General features: G+C 36.7%; 1 protein-coding gene across 1 annotated transcript in view; it reads left to right on the top strand.

Annotated features, from left to right (window-relative positions):
- LOC136863280 (cation-independent mannose-6-phosphate receptor) overlaps positions 1 to 24,723 on the top strand; it is a 645,945-nt gene that overhangs the window by 107,629 nt on the left and 513,593 nt on the right. The window contains exon 10 of the mRNA XM_068225646.1: positions 18,764 to 19,017. Coding sequence (XP_068081747.1) covers positions 18,764 to 19,017 — 254 coding nt within the window. The remainder of the gene's footprint in view (positions 1 to 18,763; positions 19,018 to 24,723) is intronic.

Here is a 24,723-nt window from a genome sequence, read left to right as displayed (position 1 = left end):
ACATTAAAATATTAAAAACATGTATGTAAAAAACACTTGTTAAATTTAAAAGTTCATGCTTTACAAAGTTCTTTTCTTCAGGCTTCCTTGTTCTTGTGTACAAGCCTCCCCCCCCCCCTCCTTTTTTATCCCCCCAGTATTTCTTCTTTTACTCCTCCATTCCCTATACTCTCTTTCACTGCATCTATCCACCTCTTTCTGGACCTTCCCTGTTGTCTTCTTTCTATTATTTTCTCTGTAAATACTCGTTTTGGAACTCGTCTCATATTACATTCTCATAATGCGTCCAGACCATTTCACTTAACTGATTTCACTTATCTTGTCTTGCAGTTTTGGAAATCTGGTTCTCGCTCTGATTTCTACATTTCTGATCTTACCTCTTCATGTCTTCTGAGTTATTTCTCTAAGAAGCTACATCTCACCTCCTTGAATTCTGCTTTGATCACTTATTTTAAAAGAAGTCATTTTTTGAAAAACTGAAATTGAACTTCAACCTGAACTCCCTGTTTTCCAAATGGATATGACCGTAATTTCTGCTGTGATGGTCGAGATAAAAGAAAATTGCTTTCTCACCTCTTTGGTATCAAATAACTTGCTGTACGGTGGGATATACTGTAGATATGCTTTGCAGTGCATGTGTTACTGCCAGCTGTGTCATAACCAGACAAATTTTAAAAATCTAGAAACTGCTTTCAAGGATAGATCCTCATAAAGTAGCTATTATATGAGGTTTTCTTCTCTTGTGTTTCTCCTGTGTTCCTAATCTTTTACCACCTATATTAATTTTTATCTTGTGTTTCTTCACTTTTCCTGTTTTTAATCAGCATTCTTCATATCCTAACTCTGCGTCAAGGCTGAAAATCTGTCAAGATGACCCCTCAATGAATGTTGATGCTTGCCCTCCTGATAAAGCTACAAAGTAGAAACAAGCTCATCAGAAGCTGAGGAGAGATGGATGTAGAAGAATTGGAATTGATGAGGAGTGAGCCTATCCCAGACAGCAGTGTACAAAGATATGGACATTATCCTTGTCCTTTTGAGTTTTCATGTTTGTCTTTGATTCCTCTTTCTGTTTTTGTTTTTGATGAAGAAAATGAAGAATATGTAACTACAAATATGTGTCAAAGTGATAGTGTTGAATCTGATTAGGAAGTGTCACCACCTCCTCAGGTATGGTTTTTCCCAAATGCTCACGATTTTTATGATACCAGTTCTAGAATCAGCAGTGTTATATTATATTGCAGTTATAGTATCACCAAGCGGAGTAGCTATAAGTGTTAACATGCTACAGCTATGCAGTCAAGCTGTGTATTTCAGAGGCAAGTGGTGGGTTCGAACCCCACCATCGACTGTCCTGGGAGTGGTTTTTCAGTGGTTTCCCTTTTTCATTTCCAACCAAATGCCAGGACAGTTCCTATTCATAGGCCACTGCTTATTCCTTCCACTTCCTTACCCAGCTTCATTCACCATGATTCATTTCATTATCATTATTTTGTCAACTGAAATTGGCATCAGGAAGAGCCAAACTAAACCAAACCCCATGGCGCAACAGCTCTATAGGGCCATGGCCTACCAAGCGACCGCTGTCGGCCCGAAGGCCTGCAGATTACGAGGTGCCTGTGGTTAGCACGACGGATCATCTCTGCCGTTATTCTTGGCTTTCTAGACCGGGGCCGCAATCTCACCGTCAGATAGCTCCTCAGTCGTAATCACGTAGGCTGAGTGGACTTCGAACCAGCCCTCAGATGCAGGTAAAAGTCCCTGGCCGGGAGTCGAACCCGGGGCCTCCGGGTAAGAGGCAGGCACGCTACCCCTACACTGCGGGGCCGGCCATCAGGAAAAGCACCTGGCCATAAAAATGTGTCGTAAATATCAACTAACTTACTCCTCGTCCCCATATCAGGAAACGGGGCTAAGGGGTAGATATACAGTACCTTCCAGTAATAGTATCAGTAAAATTTTATCTATTAAAAGTGCTTCTTCCCTTAAAATAATCTGACCCAGAGGGTTTGCCTGGTCTTCAAAACATGGCAGTGAAAAGGTTAAATATTACATTCTCAAAAAATGCTTTACTACTGCACCATCCTTCGGGGGAAACTCTTTCTAGAACCCTATCGGGCGACCCATGTATTGCACCGGCTTTTTCCCCCCTTTCCAATTGCATCAGAAATTGGAGTCAACTGAATGGATCATGCATTAATAGTGATGTCAAGTATCGGCGGCTATGTTTGTCTCCATTAATCGGCGTATAATAAGTTCACCACGCTTGCACAAGTTCCAATTTAAGCAGATTTCACCATTCTACGTTCTGCTGAAAGCGTTAAAATCATCTCCGACTTGCTATCCGATACGTCTCAGGGGTAATTAATGTGCATCAATGAGGTATATTATTTTAACGTGAGGCCGATTGGGAACCCGCATTTCCCTTGATATGATTTACCAGCACATCCATTGATCCTTAAATACCAATAGAGTCATCATCCAAACTCATTCAACTAAGAATAATCATGTAATTGTTTGGCGTAAGCTTATCTGCTATATTTATGAAAATAAACTACAATAGTATTAAATTAAATATGTAAATACTTGATTTATTCAAAGAATTAATATGGGATGAAATAAAATCGTAAAATAATATCCAATTACATCCAGTTTTTCTTCATTGAAAGGATAAATCGATAAAATTTATGATTAAGCTTAATCATTCTTCTCGTTAAAAAATTATAATTCTTACAACGTAAAAACAAAGAAAACGTTAAGGAGTGGCATAAGTCGTAACTAACAATCTCATTAGATAGTATTCTTGTTGAATATCCATGTAATCAAAGTATTATTTACGTTAAAGCATGAATAAAGTCGTAAGCAAATAAATTTAAAATGGTTAACATTAAAATTGAATCGCATTCATTTAACTTGAAATTGCTTATTTTGAATTTTTTTTTTAAATTATTCATCATTCCATATATCTATGATCTCCAAATGTAATGCTAGCGGAGAAAGCGAAGTTCCACATTATTATAGCTCCCAATGGCTATTTAAATATATTCCGATATATATATCAATCAGTTTCTCCAAGTTACTGGATAAACATGTCTGTATTATTTCCTAAGAAATAGATGTAGATATTGCTTAACAATAAATTGTCATAATCCTATGAGGTCTTACATATATCGAGATTCAAGATTGCGTCTAAGTTCAACTACCATTTCATGGAATTTTATAGGATATAGTTAGTAACAAGATTTATTTACCAACGGCAGAGACTTAATTCAAGAAAATGCTTCCTTTCATAAATGATGACTTTGACAACCAATACCAGTCAAGCAAGACGCGTTACAACATGCGAAATCTTGTTAGAAGAATTCAGGTTTACCTCAATATTTATTATTTGGAGATGTTATTTCGATGAGTAAATATGGATATATATATGGTTATCAACCTACGAATTGCGTCACGTATTTACCGCAAGAATATCCCATTAATCCAAAAATATCTTATCATGTTATTAAATTCATGCCGCCGACACGTCAGATATAATCAGTGGTTAGTATTACAGTGTGTAATTACTACCAATAAATCTCAAGTATGCATCTCTCTCCATATCTCAACCGTAAACATTACAACTTCACCTAATTCATCCCTACAAACACATCCCTCAGAATATTTATATTTATAATCTCATATTTACGACGAATAAACTCTTTAATTACTCATATAAATATCTAACATTACTTCTAAGCGGCGTAAAGTCTCAATATTCTATCACCGAGTGACAACATTGTATTAATGGGTTATATTTCTACTCAAAAACATATAATTACTCATCCCAGTAAGAGAAATACAAGTATGAACAAATCAAGTTCATATTTACTCACATGTGACTGCGTACTGCCGATAACCAGATCTTAATAACCAATAAAAACAACATCTAACTCCTCTCCGTATTACGGTTAGATCATAACACATTATGTGTTTCACATTTCCTTGGTAATCATCGAAGCATTATTTCAAATCTCTCCATATCTGTCTAAAAACATTCCTACATAAGGATATTGGTTTCCGTAAATGAAGATTACCTATTTCCATATTTTAAAAGCGCTTATGGTAACTTCTTTGCGACGACACTGCTCACTGAAAATATATCTTGAAGATCTAATTGCAACCTTCATGAAAATCATGCCTCTAACCTCTAATTACTACATCTATAATTTACGTACTATTTACTTTGAATAAATAAAATTACATGGAACTTAACTTTATCCGCAGGCATTACTGGACTGGGCTAGACTTCTTCTTCGTCATCTTTATAGTAGGCAGCTGGCCGCCTTCAGGTCATGGCTGCGTCACATATTGGAAGTAGCAACTGGTTACGGGCTTGTAGAATCAGCTGGCGTGGAGTTGGTCAGTTATCAATCCCATCTCGGATTTAGCCACTCATGACGATGCCGTTGATTGCATGTAATGGAAAGATATCCAACATCATAGTTAGTGACATAATCTAGTTGTTCTTGAGGAACTTCTCTTGTATCTAACTACAATTTTAACAAGTTATTCTACCAAAATTCAATGTTAATTCTACGTCAGAAACTTTGCAATAGTATTCTAGTCCACTTTCAGCCTTTCGTTAATATATTCTTAATTGGCGATAATTTATTTTTAACTGGTGACTCTCGTCAACTTTCGGTGTTCAACTTATTCTTCGGTAATATATATCCTCCTTCTTTAATTAATATTTCCTCCTCGTTTCTTTAAGATTTCCTCCTCGTTAAACTTGATATATATGTATGTGGTTGGCGCAATTTTTAATACTACTTGACGTATTAGTTCTTCTTCAATTCTTGCTCCGTAGAAGTTTTTTTTTTGGAATGCCTTCTTCTTTCCGTGAATAGTAGTAATAATTTCTTTTAACAATCTGAAACGCCCTGTTTTTTTTTTTCTCGGCCATTTGGATTCCACATGTCTGCACTTTCTTACATCGCGATCATGGCTTAATTGATTCTATATGTTTGTATATTATAATTCGTATTTTCTGCCGCATGATTTCCGATACTTTATCGCTATTCACGGCAAAACGACGATTTTAACACCCTGATTCGAAATTATCAGGGCAATGAAATGGTACACTACTATAATTCTCAGAGTTCTATTTTTGAGAAATTTAGCCACCCATTGTCACTTTTTAATTTTCTTTCCCTATTACAATAACCCTCACTTTTGTCCATCTTCCATGATGCTGCCCTGTCAAAGGTTTTTTTTTTGTTGTTGTTTTTTTTGCTAGTTGTTTTACGTCGCACCGACACAGATAGGTCTTACGGTGACGATGGGACAGGAAAGGGCTAGGAGTGGGAAGGAAGCGGCCGTGGCCTTAATTAAGGTACAGCCCCAGCATTTGCCTGGTGTGAAAATGGGAAACCATGGAAAACCATTTTCAGGGCTGCCGACAGTGGGGTTCGAACCTACTATCTCCCGAATACTGGATACTGGCCGAACTTAAGCGACTGCAGCTATCGAGCTCGGTGTCAAAGGTCTTGGAGTAGGTCAATAGCATTACAGTCAATTTGACCTCCTGAATCTAAAATATCTGCTATATCTTGCTGAAATCGTATAAGTTGAGCCTCACAGGAGTACCCTTCCCTATACCCAAACTGTCTTCTATCAAACCAATTTGTAATTTTACATACTTAATGAGAAAGTATGCTTTCCCAAAACTTACATGTAATGGATCCAGCTGACTGGCCTATAATTATCCTCTTTATTACCCTTTCCTTTCTATACTTGGGCTACAATTCCAACTCTCCATTTGGTATAGCTGTTTAAAACAAACAGTAATCAAATAAATATTTCAGATTTGGCACTACATTATATCCTAACCCATTGCACTTAGTATATCCCCAGAAATCTTATCAATCCCAGCTGCTTTTCTAGCTTTCAACTTTTCTATCTTCTTGTAAATATCTTTATTATCAAAGGAAAATTTCTGTACTTCACCAGTATTAGTCTCCTCTACCTGCACTTCATCCTTAAATCCAGCTATCTTTATATACTGCTGACTAAATACTTCTGCCTTCTGTTCATCCTTACATTGACACCCTGTCTGGTCATTTATAATACCTGGAATATCCTTTTTGCATCCAGTTTCTGCCTTGGAAGTACCACTACATACCCTCCCCATTATTTTGCTAAAACTCTTATGACTGTCCGTCAATAACACTTGCCATCATGTTATCCTTAGCTGACTTTTTCACTAAATTCAGTTTCCTGGGTAAGTTCCTTCAATTTCTCCTTACTCCCACAACCTTTCCTAACTCAGTTTCTTTCCAACCTGCACTTCCCCCTTAATCTCTTTACTTCTCTGATATAATGGATCTTTGCTATTCCTTACCACCCTTAACAGTACACACCTGCATTCACAGTCCACAGCAGGTGCTTTAATCCCATCCCATAAATTGTTTATATTATTATTTACCAGTCTCCACTGATGATAATTACTGTTTTTAAACTCCCTCATGTGCTTAACCCGTTCGGTGGGTGATGTGGCAAGATCCGCGGCTGCAAGTCGCTTGCTCGGCGGGGAACGCAGATATATCCGCCGATCCAAATTACTTTTTTTTAATCTCAGTTGCCTGCCTGCAGAGGTTTATTTCCTTTTCATCAGCGTATTTTGGATGAGTCTGCCCTCTGATGTGAATTTTTTCAACTATGTTCTCCCAATACTAATGTGTCATCCAGGAGTTGCAACATAAAGAGCGCAGCTTACATCCGGGCAAGAATGACCTAAGGCCTAATAGCTTCGTGCTGAAGCTTTAGCTCATGTAATAATATTGCTGTAGAAAGGATTTCTAGAGATTATGATACTGAACAGACCTCTGATTTCATTTAAGAAATGTGACCTGATTTATTATCCCCAGTCCTGAGTTCTTCCTTCACGACTGGAGTGCGTGTTTACCGCGAGTTACACAACATTAATTATCGTACGCATTTGGAATACAGGCTCATTTCATGATTTCCGCCAAACTGCAAAGACCAGGGTTCTATTCAATCCTTTTTCTGACATTTTTTCCGCTAAAATGTCTAAAAGGAATTAACGGCCCCCACCGTTAGAGGAAGACAATTTACGGGTCATGATAAACTAAATGTTGGAATTAAGTGAGGAGAGTAGTGATATTAGTGAAGTAAGTTCTGCCGAAGGGGAATTCATAAGTGACAGGAACATACCTGGAATAAGTACTGCAGGCTCGAATGTACAGGGTTCGGGCCCAGCTGATGTGAATGTTCAGCAGTTGCAAAAGCGACAGCAAGTGTTCGATTCCGGTTCAAGTAGCGATTATGACGGTGACAGTGGTGACAATAATACTGATTACAATTCAACCAGTGCAAGTTCTTCGTCAACTTATACTGAAAATGTAGAAAGAAGGTTCCTCTTTGATCCAAAATTCCATCGTGATGTAAAGGGAGAGTTTTTACGAGTACAAAACTGAGCGAAATATTTTAATTACTTTTTTATGACGGTATATGCCAGAACATAGCTGAACAGACAAAAGATGCCCATCAGAAAATCACACATAAAACCCAGTTTAGTAAGATGAAACGAAGGAGTTGAGATCAAGACTGGGTCCGAACAAATAAGGACTAAATAAAGCTTCTTATCGCCATACTGTTGCCACAGGGGTTAGTACAGAAACCTAAATTAGGACACTATATTTCTCGCATTCGCTTGTTCACTACGCTTATTTTCTATGAGCTGATGACACAGAAGAGGTTTTTTCTTGCTGGACTGAATGGCTCAGACAGTTGAGGCGCTGGCTGGCCTTCTGATGCCAACTTGGCAGGTTTGATTCTGGCTCAGACCGGTGGTATTTGAAGGTGCTCAAAAACGTCGGACTCTTGTCAGTACATTTACTGGCATGCAAAAGAACTCCTGCGGGACTAAATTCCGGCACCTCAGCGTCTCCGAAAACCCTAAAAGTAGTGGCTCGTAAAGCCAATATCATCATTATTATTGTTGTTGTTATTGTTATTATTAGATTTTCCTCCACAGCTTTTTACATATCTCTGACAATGAGGTGAATAATGGACAAATTACTCGCAAAGTATACAAGATAAATCCAATATTTGATGACCTGTTAGCAAATTTTTGGAAGCTTATACCCCTGATGGCAAAGAGTCAATTGATGAGAACCTGTTGCTATGGAAAGGGTGGCTAGGGTGGAAGTTTACATACCAAGAAAACGATCGTATTTCAAAATGGAATCATATAAATTGTGCGACGCCGAGACAGGTTATATAACATGATCTGCTTCCATGTGTATCATAATGAATAGCTGTAAAAGACAGAACATTGTGAAGACCGTAATGTACTGTAAAATATTACCTGTATTTTAGTGTAATATAGTCCGTGTGTGTCACTTATGAATTGCAGGTAGGCTATATAAACTTGATCCCTCGAAAGCGCTAACCAACATAACCAAAAATTTCATGAGTATTATAATTTATTCCATTGCAAATCTTTTAAATACATGCAAACTTTGTAAATCTGCAATTTACATATACAGAAACATTTATTTCCAGGCAGAGATTGTTAGTAAACTGCCTAAAATATTCAGGTAAAAGTTGGTTACATGAAAACCAGAGCTCTGCTATTAGGAAGTAGTAACCTCGATATCACAGTGTGAAGGCACTTGGTACGTTCTTGCACAAAGATTTGAAAAATTAAAATAATAGAATTTTCCAACCATTACATTACATTCAAGTAAATATTTTCCTTAGGGACCTTCAATAGTTCATTATAGTCTAAGATTGTTTTTAATCATAATGAAATATTTTCTTCAATCAGGAAAATCGCTCCCCACCTGGGAGTGAGCTGGTATGTTCCGAGCTCCCCGCGTAAGGGGTTAATACTCCTATTTTTACAAACTTTCTTCCTATCGCATTCATTTTTACCTTTGATGAAAACAGCTTTGTGGCCACTTATATCTTCTATCACTTCAATTTTCCTATAGAGATCATCCGGTTTTATCAGCGCCACGTCTAGAATATCCTTTCCTCTAGTTGGTTCTATCACTTCCCGATTCAGCTGACCACCTCAGAGTAACTTATTTACCATTTGTTGTTCATGCTTTCTGCCGTTCGCATTACTGTTCCAGTTAACATTTGGTAAATAGGGATCACCCGCTACGACAGCATTCCTTTCAGTGTCAATTCCTACATAGCTGATTATCTGATCAAATAATTCTGCATCAGCTTCACACATTCCAGGTCTGTACACCCCATCTTTAGAGAGAAGCCTTACACCTAGAACATCATGTTTCTCATCCTCAACTTATTTATAGCTTACACATTTTTTTTTACCAGAATGAATACTCTCCCTCATTTTGAATCTACTCTGTCTCTGCGATAACCACTCCAGTTCTAGGAGAGAATTTCTGCATCCATAATATCACTTCTTAGCCATGATTCAACTCCTATTACAATATCTGGTTAATATATATCTACCTGTGTGCATAAACTGGCTTTGGTTTGGGGTCATGTGAGGCGAATGGAGGAGGATAGGTTACCTAGGAGAATATTGGACTCTGTTATGGAGGATCAAGACGACGATGGTTAGACTCTGTTTCTAACGAATGATGACGATGCTTGTTGTTTAAAGGGGCCCAACATCTAGGTTATACCCCACTGAATGATTTAAAGATAAGATATAGAACTAAACGAGGCCACAGAACTAATTACAGAGGATTGTGGTGGTGATTAGTAAATTCACAGAGGCTTGCAGACTGAATGCTGAAAGGAATAAAAGTCTATAATGAAGATGTAGGTATGTAAATTACTCATTTCTATTACTTTCCGTACAGTACTTTTACAGTTTACCACTAACAACTTCGTCATCCTTATGTGACTTCCAGCTCCCTGTACTCTCATCACCGCTCTCCAGCTCACTCCTGTTTCCTTGTATGTACCTCTCTATATAATCCTTCTAAACAAACCTCCATATTTATACCACTGCAGTTCAAGCGAAGGCCATCTGAGCACAGATCCCTATCTCTCGCTCCCAGTTTCCCACATACCCACTGCATAGTCTCACTTAAATCCCCGATCACCTTCCAAGCAGTATCCCTCCTATGGAGTATCCCACTCCCCTTCCTTCTCTTACCTCTTGTATACCTAACCATGTCCTGTACTTGTTGGAGAGAGACCTACCTTATTTTAATGGTTGAAAAATTTGAGAGAATATAAATTGTACTGGACAGTAGACTGAGATTATGTATGTAAAATAAGAGTTTTGTCTGTACATTGCTCAGAATTTAAAAAAAATGGTATTTCTGTATTGGTCATGTCCTCAGCAACAAGGAAATGCATTTTTTCATTTTCCGTCATCTGTATGTATGCGATGACGAGAAAATGGCTGAAGAGAATTTAATGAAAATCAGTATGTAAAGTCGGGCGAATGAGGCACTACAATCTGGGCTATACATAATTTTATTCACACTGAGTGAAATGGTAGTTTAGGGGAAAGCCTAAAATTCCGTTCACAATAATCTGTTATTAGTGGTGCTATAGATCAATACTACATATTAAATTTCCGATAATTTATTTCTTGTACATTTTTACCATACTGGCTATGATTACAGAGATATTCAAGGCTTTCGATTTTTGTTGCTAGGTCCATATCAATGCCGAGGCATGAGAAAATGAGGGAACGGAATTAAATGAAAATTGATATGTAAAGTCAGGGAATAAAGCACTACAGTATAGGCTTATTCACAACGGATGAAATGGTATTTTAAGGGAAGGCACCTATAAGTTAATTTTTCAATACCTATGTTTTTTTCTTTTTCCCAAATAGTAGTAGTAGTATTTATTCACTCATTATGTTGTTTACATATTTACAGGACTCTGTTTCTTATATACATAACTCTTCTAATAACATTATTACCGGTACTTGAGAAAAATTAATCTTGTAAATAAACCACATATATTACAGAAGTAGTAGTATATTATTAACATATTAATACTTAAAAGAAATTGAACTTGTAACTATCTCTAGCACACATTAAATAAATTATTATTATTATTATTATTATTATTATTATTATTATTATTATTATTATTATTATTATTATTATCATCATACATAACAAAATCACACCAACCTCAACAGAGTCGAGTATATATCAGTAAAATACCACGTAAGGTGAAACCTTGTGTGTGGTAATTTAGAATATTAATTACATAGAGAGAAATATATTTTTAAATGATGCCTGAAGTAAGAGTATGAGTATGAGTGAATGATGGATATGATCAACAGCACATGGTGGAGCATCGAATAGAAATTGAATATGGTGACGTGATATTCTCATTTAGTTATGTCTTCAATAACAGTTTTATTATCCCTGACAAAGGATTTTAGACACTTCAGACTCATTTTCTGACTTAATGAAGTAGTTTGTAAAGAACTGGAAAGGACATTAAAGAATTTTGGAATGAAGTACAAGAAATTGCGCTTTGTTATGCTAAGTTTGGGTTTGTATAACATACAACGGTGGTACATCTTACTGCGTGTTGAATATTCATGTTTAATGATCTCAATTATATTTTTGTTTTTGTTAATATATTTGTATATTTCAAGGGCATAGAGCTGTTTTACATTAAATATATTTGCTTCAGCATATAATTGACTACTTGGTTATAATCTTCCTTTCTGGTACATTATTCGTAATGTAAGGTTTTGAACAACCTGTATTTTATTGATTACATTTTAGTAGGCTCCTCCCCATGCTAATATTCCGTACCTAAGAACAGACTGAACTAAAGCGTAATAAACCTCTCTAAACAATTTCATACTGGATATGTATTTTAAATTTTGAAATATATAAACTGTTCTTCTGATTTTCTTTCTTAAATCGGTGATGTGACTTTTCCATTTCATGTTCGAATCAATTAATAATCCCAAATACTTAACATTACTTACTTTATAAATTTTGTAGCAGTTACAATTACATTTACAGTTGATGTTGTATAAAGTTAATTCATTAAAATCGTTCCGTGTATCTGTTACTGAAAAATTCATAAATTTTGTCTTTTTAATGTTTAAAAATAATTCATTATTATCTAACCATTCTTTAACTTTAAGCAGTGCTCGAGTTGCTCTCTGTCTGACGAGATTCCAGCTATCACCCTCTACATAAATGACTGTATCATCTGCATATGTTACGATGTGTGTATGTTCGGCATTTGCTATTGTTTTCTCTAGATCATTAATAAATAGAAAAAACAATAGTGGACCTAATACTGTGCCTTGTGGGACACCCTTTATTATCTTCATCGGTGTGCTTAGATGTTGATTAATTTTTACATACTGTACTCGATCTGTCAAGTAACTCTCAAGCAAATGCAGCACATTACCCCTAAAGCCGTATTTTTCCAATTTCTGGAGGAGCAAGCGGTGTGACACACTATGGAATGCCTTTTCAAGGTCGAGAAATATCTCTGTGGAGAGCAGAGAAGAATTAAGATTTTCATATATTCTCTTTGTTAAGGTGGATATAGCATCCGCCGTTCCGAGATTTTTAATGAATCCAAACTGTCTGGGCGAAAGTATTCGGTGTTTTTCTAAAAATTGGTAAATATTGTTCTTTAAGCATTTCTTGAATATTTTTGATATTGTTGTAGTAATCGAAATGGGTCTGTAATTTCTAATGTCATAAATATTTCCAGACTTGTGAAGAGGTTTTACTATTGTTGTTTTAAGCTGCTTTGGAAAGTAACCTAAGGTGAAGGAATCATTGATAATATTCAGCAACGGTTCCTTTAATGACTATATTTTCTTTAATAATTTGAGCCAAAATATTGTCTATTCCTACAACTTTGTTTTCCTGTACTTCACTCAAACATCTCTTCAGATCGTATTCTGTTATCAGTGCAAGGAAGCAAGTATGATGGTTACGAGCGATATTTAGTGTGGAGTCGGAAATCTGTCTGTGATGCTTTGCTTTCTTCTGGTTTCGTTAATGAAATAATTGTTGAATTTATTAGAAATATTTATGGCATCTTTACAAATTTCACCTTTATATCTGATTTCCTTGATCTCTTCTTTTCTAACCGACCTTTGTGCTATTTCATTGACTATGCCCCAGACCTTACCGCAGTTATTTGAATTGCGATTGATCAGATTTCTGTAGTACTCAGTTTTCGTTTTCATAATTAGATCATTTAGTTTGTTCCTATATTTCCTGTACTGTTCTTTAATTTCCAAATTATCCTTATTTTTTAAATATTTTTGCTAAAGTCGGTCTCTTGTGTGAATAGATTTCACCAAACCGTAAGAAATCCATTCTGTTCTTTTAACTTCCTTTGATTTTAATTTAACAGTGGACAGGCTCATGCAGCTTTTAATCGTATTCACGAATTGATCAAGTTTGATATCTAAATCACTGCTGTTTAAGATGTCTCCCCAATTTATTTTACTTAAATGATTTTTAAGCTCAAAATGATCTATTTTAAAACAGTTACGTAGAAAATTTGTAATATTATTAGGGACCGAGGCATTTTGAATGTTGAGACTTACTATTATACGATAATGATCTGAAATTTTACTCTGAGAGATGATGGAATGTCGTCATTTCTCAACCTACTTTTAATCAAAGCACGATGAATACAGGATTTACTTGTACCAGATACTCTAGCAGGATTGTTTATTAAGGCCTGAAAATTACTTTCTTGTAACATGTTGAGATATTCGTCACAGTCGTGTTCATTTAAAAGGTCTATATTTGTGTCCCCTATTATCAGTTCGGTTTCAACATGGCATCTATCTTGCATATAATGATCTAACGCACTGAGAAACCGCTGTTTGTGATATTCATGTGACCGATATACTCCTGTAATAGCTACTTTCTTGTTCATCATCATCATCATCATCATTTCCCTTTGTCCAGCTGTAGCCGGGTAGGGGCAAATATGGTTCCTCTCCACTTTCTTCGGTCTTTCCACCACTCCTCCTCCAACACTGTGTCCCAGTCCAGGTTTCTTTCTATAATGCTGCGTTGGATGGTATCCTTCCATCTCAGTCGTGGTCGTCCACGGCCTCTCCTTCCTTGGATTTGCATTTCCATCACCTTTTTTGGCATTCTTTCGTCGCTCATTCGCTCTATGTGCCCAAACCATCTTAGTCGGCTCTTCTCTGTTCTGTCATTCATTTTTTCCACTCCAATTTCTTCCCGGATTTTCTCATTCCTTATTTTGTCTCTTTTACTCTTCTGTATCATACTCCTCAAGAATTTCATTTCGGCTGCCTGTATTCGACTCTCATCCTTCTTTGTCATTGTCCAAGTTTCTGCTCCGTAAGTTGTTATGGGTACGTAATACATCTTGTACATAGTATCCTTTGCTTCCATTGGCACGTCTTTGTCCCATAACATATTTCTTACACTATGATAGAAACAACTTCCAGCTTGAATCCTTTTACTAATCTCAGCATCCAGTCGAGCATTCTCCATTAATTCACTCCCGAGGTATTTAAACGTTTCCACTACTTCCAAGGGCTTGTCTGCAAGTCTAATCTGACCTTTCCCTTCTTTCTCCCCTCTAGTCATAACAAGAGTTTTACTCTTTTCTACACTTATTTTCAATCCACATTCTTCAATCTTCCCATTCACCACATTCAACTGTTCTTGAACCTTCCTGTCGTCTTCTCCCCAAATCACAATATCATCTGCAAATAACATCATGTTCATTTCTCTTCCTCCATACGCTGCTTTTGCCGTTCTCATGATGTCATCCATTACTATTGTAAACAGGATTGGTGATAGAACACTTCCCTGTCTCAGCCCGCTAGTGATTTTGAACCAACTTGTCCTGCCAACTTGTGTTTGCACGCAACTACAACATTCCTTATACAATGCCATGATCATTTTTATTAATCTCTGTCCAATTCCTTTTTGCACCAGACTGTCCCAAACTTTCGTCCTAGGGACACTGTCATATGCCTTTTCAATATCAATGAATGTCATCACCATATCATTCCCGTACTCCCAATGCTTTTCCATTAGTTGTCTCATAATGAAAATGGGCTCTGATTTTCCTGTATCTGCTTCTCAACCCTCAACCTTATTCTACTTTCCAGTATCCTTTCCATTATCTTAGCAACATGGGATATTAGAGTAATTCCCCTGTAGTTCTTCAAAACTTTATCACCTTTCTTGAAAATTGGGATGATTATTCCTTTTTGCCAATCCTCAGGGACCTCCTTATTCTCCCAGACATTCCTGAGAACCCGATATGTCCACTGCAGGCCTACAGCTCCAGCTGCCTTTATCATCTCCACTGAAATTTCATCTATTCCAGCAATTTTTCCATTCTTCATCTTTCTTACCGCCATTTCAATTTCATTCATTGTAATTTCTTTATCCATTTCTGCGTCAACTAATTGCCTTTCCTGGTCGTCCATTGAATGACTGTCATCCGTTCTTATTTTCAGCAGCTTCTGAAAATATTCTCTCCATCTATTTCTTATTTCTTCTGGCTTTGTTAAAATTATGCCACCTTCATCCTTCACAAATCTGGTGTTTACTTGATCTCTCTTTTTGTTTCTTAAGATACCATACAGTAATTTCTTGCTGCCCTGCGTATCATCTCTCAATGTCTGTGTGAATAAGGCCCAGCTTTTCCTCTTTTCTTCCTCCACTACTTTCTTGGTCAAATTCTTTGCCTCCACATATTTTCTTCTACTTTCTTCAGTCTTAGATGTTTTTCCATGCTTTACATGCCATTTTCTTTTCCTTCACTTTAATCTTTACCCTATCATTCCACCAGTGTGTTTCTTGTCTTTCACATTTCCTGATGTTCTACCACACACCTTTTCTGCACATCCAACCAGTGCTTCCTTAAATCTTTTCCATTCCTCTTCAACATTCCCCACCTCTGTCCTGGGTACCAAGGGTATTATTTCCCTTTGAAATTCTTCTTGTATGCTTTTCTCCTTCAACTTCCATACTTTAATTCTTTTCTCTCTTCTTAATTGGGGTTTTTCAATCTTTCCAACTTTCAATTTTCCTATCACAACTCTCTGATCTCCACCAAAGGCTTCTTCAGGCATGGCTGTTACATCTACAAGGTTCTTCCGGTGTTCTTTCTCTATGATTATATAATCAATCATGGTCTTTGTCCGTCTGTCTCCCCAGCCATACCTTGTAATCTTCTGACTGTTCTTCTTCCTAAACCAGGTGTTTCCAACAATCATTTCATTCCTCATGCAAAAATCCACCAACAACTCGCCTTCTCGATTTACATTTCCATATCCAAAGGGCCCTACAACATCTTCCTTTCATTGTCTTTCCATTCCAACTTGTGTATTTAGATCTCCCATCAATAGTACTTCCTTATCTTCTATCTGTCTCTCCACTTCCTCTAAGAAGTCCTCTAGATGTTCATCTATGCAACCAGTTTGTGGGGCATACAACTGAAATAGATCTTTCACGCCATTTTCAAACTGGAGTCTCATCATCATCATCATCATCATCATCATCCTGTCGCTGACGTACTTTGTATATTCCGGATATTCTTGGATTTCTCTTCTAAGTATGATGGCCACGCCATTTTTTGCTTCAGGTCCTCCGCTGTAATACAGCCTGTATCCTTCTCTCAGAGGGATCTCCCCTGTACCCCTCTTCTTGGTCTCGCACAGTCCAAGTATGGCTATATCTTTTTCTATCGTGAAGTCAACCAGTTCTTCTGTCTTTCCCGTCAGTGTCAGTACATTAATTGTTGCAATTTTGATGTAGTTTGGTGCTGGTTGCCCATTTTTCACAGTTCCCCCAGCACCTGAAGAGCTGCGCTTCGCTTTTAGCAGGGGACGCCCTAACCTTTTCCGAGGCACCATATCTGCTTTGTCCATATAGGCTATTGTTACGATGGGCTCGCCACACCCAAAGGCATTTTATACCTACTGCCAGGTTCAAAATTAGGCCGCCCCTAACATGGAGACAGACACCTTTTGTAGCCGCTCCTCTGGAGTACAGACGCTACGGGTTTGCCCCTTTCGCCATCTCCGCCGTACCGAAGTCCACCTTCTCCGCTGTAGATGCCGTTGAGGTCTTCACTCTTAACCCTGAGCTGGGACCCATACCAGATGTTACACACCGGGTCATTGTGCTCTGGGACTCACATAGGCAGGGGCGCCACTCCCTGGGTAGGGCTGCCTCCGAAGAGGGTCCCTACCTGCTACCATACCTACCTGCTACTTTCTTGTTGTCATAGTTAATTACTACTCTGAGAAATTTAAAGTCATCATACTCAATAATTTCCATTTCGTGCTCCAAACCATTTTTTACCATTAATACAACACCATCACATTTGTTAACTGAACCCCCATTGTAATAAGATTTATACAAGGCATGGTTACTTATATTTACATTACTCAGTGACCAACTTTCTGTTAAAATTATGACATCAAACCTATGATCATATGCTTTCAAAACAACGTTTAAAATGTCCTTATTTTTCCTTATGCTTCTAATATTAGTATGAAAAATTTCTAATATACTTTTCCCTTCCGCATGCTTCTGCAATCTACTCGTGCAATCTTTGGTGCCTCTTCTCGTCTCTGAAAGAGGTTGGTATGTTACATAATCATCTTCTAAACCTATTCTGACTATTTACAGGAAAAGGTGATAGTCAGCTGTCAGTTATTACTAAGAAGGAAGTTACTGTAAGTACGGAGTTTGTACAGAGGGTTGGGGCAAGGTCAGTGTCCAGTAGGGTACCGTAATTAACGAGCTAATGAAGGTCAAGCAGGTAGACAGACGACAGCCTTTCAGCCAAGCAGGGTGGAATGAAATAGCAGTGAAGGGAAGAGTGTGTGTGTGTGTGTGTGTGTGTGTGTGTGTGTGTGTGTGTGAGAGAGAGAGAGAGAGAGAGAGAGAGAGAGAGAGAGAGAGAGAGATGTGTCCTAGAAGAGGACACAAAACTCAATACAAAGGGTTACCAACTTATGGGTTAGTAAATAAACACAGGTTAGATATGAGTAAGCTTATGGAATGTCGCTCATCTGCGTAGCGCGGTGCATGCTGCCATCAGGGGTCTTAAATAGGATAACTCCATCACTGGTCTAGACATTTCTGACGCCGAACTTGGAGATAGCTGCCTTCAGAACCGTCAGTCTGGCAGAAGTAAGGTCCTCCCGGATCGTGACACGAGATCCTTTCAAATGCCTTTTCTTTGCGAATATCTCCTTCCTGGTGCGATAACTTGTCATCTTCACGATAATAGGCCGGGGTTTATTACCAATTTTAAGCCCGACTCTGTTATACTTAACACTAGCTGGTGTACCTGTGCTTCGCTACATAATTCTACATTATATACAGAGTTCTAGATGAAGTCATGTACACGTTGTGAACAAGATTTTATTAAGTTGCATGAAAACAGGTATTTAAAAATTAAATTTTAAGTGCCTTCCTCTAAACTACCATTTCATCCAAGTAAAGAATTACACCTGCCAAATTATATAGCAACTAGTATTAAGAATGAAATCCTCTGATTCTGGAATACATCTTTTTTGTGGTTGGTTTTTTTTTTTTTTTTCTGCTCTCTTATAATTAACAACTTATCTGGTTGTTGTCATTGTATGTCTGATGAAGGGAAAATGCTGCTGGAGGGTACTTTGTATGTTCACTGTTGAACTTTAATGTACTGTATTCTTTTCAGTTGCAAATTTCTTCTTTTGTTGTCAAAAATTCTCTTTATGCTGATTTCTTTTGAATGCTTTTGGCAGGTGCTTGCTTGGAGACTGATGGAGGCATTAAGAGTGTTGGACTTGCAAATTCAAATCTTCAGTACATTTCGCCTAGCTTGCTGTCCCTTAATTACGTAAATGGTTCGGAATGTGCTCCTGGTGTCAAGATTAATACTCTGATAGAATTTGTATGTGAAGAAGATCCCAAAAAGTATGGCCCCATTTATGTGGAGATCACAACTAATTGCACATACATTTTTTTATGGCTCACGAACATGGTTTGTGAGGAAAAGGTGAGATTCTTCAGTGTATCCATTAACACTTTTTTGGTTTTGAAAACTTGTCAAATTGAAGACTTCCTGCAATAACCCTCTAACCTTGAAAATATGAAAGACATATTGATGGTTAAATTTTTCAGATACAAGAATGTTACACAGAGGTGTAACTCGGAAATTAGTAAAAAATATACACAAAGTAACAGAGTAGATAATAACACCAATTAGTTGTAGAGTATTTTCTCAAAAGGCAATAACTGCACAAGATATTAAGGTTTCTTTTGTCTACACCAGAATGGTAAGAGCTCTTTTCATTTGTGTTCCTGCATTTCAAAGGTTCATTCTATCATTTTTGAAGCATCCTTGAGTTTTTAAACACTAGTTTTGTCATTTTTTGACCTGGGTAAATTGAGACTTTTTTGATATACAATTACTACTGCATAAAAATTTCCAGATATTAATAAAAGCTACTGTAGCCTCCGTGGCTCAGGCGGCAGCGTGCTGGCCTCTCACCGCTCGATACCGTGGTTCAAATCTCGGTCACTCCATGTGAGATTTGTGCTGGACAAAGCGGAGACGGGACAGGTTTTTCTCCGGGTACTCCGGTTTTCCCTGTCATCTTTCATTCCAGCAACACTCTTCACTATCATTTCATTTCATCTCTCAGTCATTAATCATTGCCCCAGAGGTGTGCGACAGGCTACGGCAGCCGGTACAATTCCTATCCTCGCCACAAGTTGGGGGCTTCATTCATCCCATCCCTGACCCGGTCATTGATTGGAAAACAGGTTGTGGATTTTTTTTTTTTTTAATAAAAGCTACCGATAAGCAAATTTCTATTTTTTAATCTGTGTTGATATATATATACATACAAATGAATAACTTCTTTGATTGTTTACTTTTCAATACATAGTTATTATGTGGCCCTTATGTGGCCCTTACTTATGTTGTAATGTAGGGAATATTAACAATTACAGTTAATACTCGCAGGATCGGAATAATATTCCATAATATTAGGAACACTTTCTAATACAAGCATCAACAACAACATGTTAACCTTATTTCTTTGTTGCAGATGAGAATATTGTATAAAATTCATCTGAATCTTCATATGCTTAGAAATGCTGCATACGTCTGGCAAGCACATAACTCTAAGTCTTCGATGTTTTATTGTTGATTCAGAGTAAAGGGGGCAAAAGTAATGAGATAAATTTCCTCTTGCCATTTCTTTCTTTGGTGTTAGAATTTCACAAGCATTCTTTGTGTCCTTTATTTTTCAGTTCTGATAAAGCGTCCAGACATTCATATGCTTGTTCAGGATGCCACAGTATTGTTGAAGGGAAAGAATTTCTTTCTTTGTCTGGAGTTGTACCTTCTGCACTTTCTACTTTTACAGTTTTTATAGGTACTGTCCTAGACATATTTGATATAGTACTTCAGTTGCACCTATCACGAAGGAAAACATTTCCTTAAATAACCCATACAATATTGGTAGTATTGTAAATTTAGTTAAAGAAAAAAAGAAGACTACTAGGGAATATAAGGTTGCTGCTCTTCCAATTCAAATATTCAACTGTTGGCATACTGTTGAGTAAATCAGCTGATCAGTATAATTCAGTATTTATAGTTCAAACCTTCGGCATAGCTTCAAGAAGAGTTATCGAGTTGCTGTTTTAGACATCTTCTCTTGGACTTTTGATATTTCAGCAGTTAAGGACAGTTTTAATTTGTGAGCACATAGGTAGAAAAAGGATAAAATCTATCTAGTATTACATATTTTAATTTCAGTTATGTCTTTTCAGTTTTAGAACATGGCCTAAGTGCAGTTTAGAATTATAGTGTGGTTATTTTATTCAGTAGTATCTTGCTTGCTGTATTGGTATTTCAGCTTAGCAGTTTTCATTTCTATTTGCGCATAGTAATGTTTGTTTGTTTGTTTGTTTGTTTGTTTGTTTGTTTGTTTGTTTGTTTGTTTGTTTGTGAACATAGGACCACTCCAGTCAATTATATGAAGAAAATTTAGCTTTTCTATGCTTCTAATATTTATTCATCCCTCCCAAATGCCAACATTCTTTCTTCAGTTGAGAACACTCTACCTGGCCATTAATTTGATATTCTTTATTTATACACGTTATAATTCTTCTTCTTTTTATCTTAAGTATTTTATCTATTTTAGCTGTATTAGTAGTTCTACTTCCATAAGTCACCTCTGGCTGTGTGACTGTTTTAAAATGTCTTAATTTTGCTGCAATTGATAATCTTTTTCTGTTGTATGTGTTTTTGGTGGCATAATTTGCATTGTTTATGTAATTTATTTATTCTATTTTGCCATGTTATTTTTTAATTTAGATTATAAGTTATAATTTCACATAAATACTTATATTCATCAACAATTTTGATTTCATGTTTTCAGTATTAATTTTATTTTCAAGTGATGGATCAGTTAACATGATTTCAGTTTTTGCAAAAGAAATTCTAAGACCTATTTTCTGCAGAGATCTGATTCGATGCTCAGTTTCCTGAATATTGTTGGTTGACACAAAGGTCAAACAGTTTACTCATTTTTTGTTTAGAGCTTCCAGTCTTTATGTTCTCTGGATTCTCTTTGAACCATTCTCTCATTACATATTCTAATGCACAGTTAAATAGCAAAAGTGACAGACAGTCAAGATTTAATCATGAATGGATCAGAAGTTTAATTACCGGTAGTTTTAGATGGAGTCTAAAATTCCTGAAATTTTGTGATATATGTATGGTCATATGCCTTCTTAAAATCTACAAATACCGACCTTGATAGCTGCAGTCGCTTAAGTGCGGCCAGTATCCAGTATTACACGTGATAAATATCATTTTTGATCCGTATTGATGATATTTGATTGGATTAATAACAATAAGTTAATTTATTCATAGTAAGAAGTCGACAGTCGTCAATAACTTTTAGTTTAAACGTAAGTCAAATGATTCAACCGTCACATACCCTTTTGACTAAAATGTCAATAAACTCATATTCTTATCAACGTTTTAGCATCGCATCAAATTGAGATGATCCATAGAGGTCCAATTTAAACATCGTTCATCAACCTTCAGTTATAACTTGGTATTTTTTCATCAAAGTGAACCACAACTTCACCATATGCCATTGACTTTCGACTTTTATCTCGTGTAAACAAATAATTACTGGTCACTTGACTATCCTTCGACATTATTTTATTCAACATTATTTTTTGAATAATACGATTTAATCGTCATTTTCGTCTTTGTCTAATTGTAACCGCTGGTCGGTCAACATAATTTTATAGCAATCTTACCACTTGTTTTTAACAGACTGTTGCTTTATTCATTTTAATTATAATAGTAGCCTTCTAATGTCAATATTGCAAATACTTTCACCAATTGTAAACTTCTCACTCACTGCAATATCTTTAAAACCATTATTGTACAAGTCTTTTACTATATGTTAATTTTAGTTCAAGTCTCTCCAAGGCTTTTTAAAAATTAGTTTTATTTTATTTATATGTAAATCAGGTGCCTGATTTTATTTCAAGGTTAAGGCAATGGCTGATGATGCCTATATACATGGCAAAACATGTACCATTTTAGTTAACATATCAATGTAAATCGACAAAGACAAGACTTATTGTATTGATTAGGTGGTCAAATTAATAAATTAACTTATTGTTATTATTCCAATCAGTATCCAGTATTCGGGAGATAGTGGGTTCGAACCCCACTGTCGGCAGCCCTGAAGATGGTTTTCCGTGGTTTCCCATTTTCACACCAGGCAAATGCCGGGGCTGTACCTTAATTAAGGCCACGGCCGCTTCCTTCCCACTCCTAGCTCATTCCTGCCCTGCCGTCGCCATAAGACTTAACTGTGTCGGTGCTACGTAAAACAACTTGAAAAAAAATTTAGAAATGTCATTGAAAGAGGCTTATTTTGTTTCTTGTTATATGCGATAACTAATTCGAGAGTAATGATCTGCTCAGCACAACTTCACCATGGTAATGGTTAATTAAAAAAGGATACAAAAGTTGAAAGCTAGATATGCAGATTGGATTGTTAAGATTTCTGAGAATATACTAAAGACATTGGTTGGGGTATAGTGGAATATGTGATAGACAGATATATTTGAGTATTCATTGCATGAAAGAGCTATACAGAATGAATGGAGAGTTGCTATAGTAGCACCAGTTTGAAAGGGAAATAGTGATAAACATGAAGCAGATAATAATAGGCCAGTCAGCGTGACATGTAAGAAATTTGGCTTTGCTGACGACTGGGCCATAGCAACAAGGCACACTCTGAAACCATGAAAGTACTGACAACTGATCTGTCTGTACTAGCAGAATACTTCTGAAAATCTTAATAATAGAGAATCCAATAGAACACTGGAAGTATATATGGATGGTACACGCTTTACCCACAATAAAGAACTGCCATTTTTGGGTGTCGCACTAGATAGAACTCTGTCTTATAAATCACACCTCACTAAAACTGCCGCTAAACTGAGAACAGACTTTCAAAGACTTCGTGGAACCACGTGGGAATCATCTGCGACAACTCTGTGGACCTCTGCGTTGAAATGAAATGTCGTATGGCTTTTAGCAGAATATTGTGCTTATAGGATGCTAATTAATTTATTATTTAACCACCTGTTCAATACATTATAGTCTTGTACAATTAGGATTAGATCCTTATTACCTTATGAAATGTGAGACATGTTTCGCCTTTCATAGAGGGCATCTTCAGTCATTGTACTTCCTTAAGGTTAAATCAGGTACCTGATTTATAATTAAAATATAATTATTAAGATTTAATATTAATATACTTAAAATAGGAGCAGTCTAAAGGAAAATTGAATAACAATTTTTTGGTATTATTGTGGATAGCAAAAAAGGACAAGCCCACGTACATGGCATTCGTAGATCTAGAAAAGGCATTCGATAATGTTGATTGGACCAAGCTATTTATGATTAAGGTGATTGGGATCAGATACTGAGAATGAAGAATTATCTACAAGCTGTATAAAAATATGCAGTGATAAGAATCGAGGGCTTTGAAAAAGAAGCAGCAATCCAGAAAGGAGTGAGGCAAGGCTGCAGTTTGTTCCCCCTCCTTTTCAATGTTTACATAGAACAGGGACTAAAGGAAATCAGAGAGGAATTTGGAAAGGGAATCACAATCCAAGGAGAGGAAATAAAAACCTTTAGATTTGCCGATGATATTGTTATTTTATCTGAGACTGCAGAAGATCTCGAAGCTGCTGAATGGTATGGATGAAGTCTTGGGTAAGGAGTACAAGATGAAAATAAATAAGTCCAAAACAAAAGGAATGGAGTGCAGTCGGACGAAGGCAGGTGATGCAGGTAATATTAAATTAGGAAATGAAGTCTTAAAGGAAGTAGATGAAAATTGTTACTTGGGTAGTAAAATAACTAACGATGGCAGAATTAAGGAGGACATAAAATGCAGATTGGCACAAGCAAGGAAGAGCTTTCTTAAGAAAAGAAATTTGCTCACTTCAAACATTGATATAGGAATTAGAAATATGTTTTTGAGGACTTTTGTGTGTAGCGTGGCGTTGTGTAGAAGTGAAACATGGACGATAACTAGCTCAGAAAGAAAGAGAATGGAAGCTTTTAAAATGTGGTGTTACAGAAGAATGCTGAAGGTGAGGTGGATAGATCGAATCACAAATGAAGAGATACTGAATCAAATTGGCG

This window comes from Anabrus simplex, chromosome 1 (genome assembly GCF_040414725.1).
Source record: "Anabrus simplex isolate iqAnaSimp1 chromosome 1, ASM4041472v1, whole genome shotgun sequence".
NCBI lineage: Eukaryota > Metazoa > Arthropoda > Insecta > Orthoptera > Tettigoniidae > Anabrus > Anabrus simplex.
This window is presented reverse-complemented; position numbering and strand designations above follow the sequence as displayed.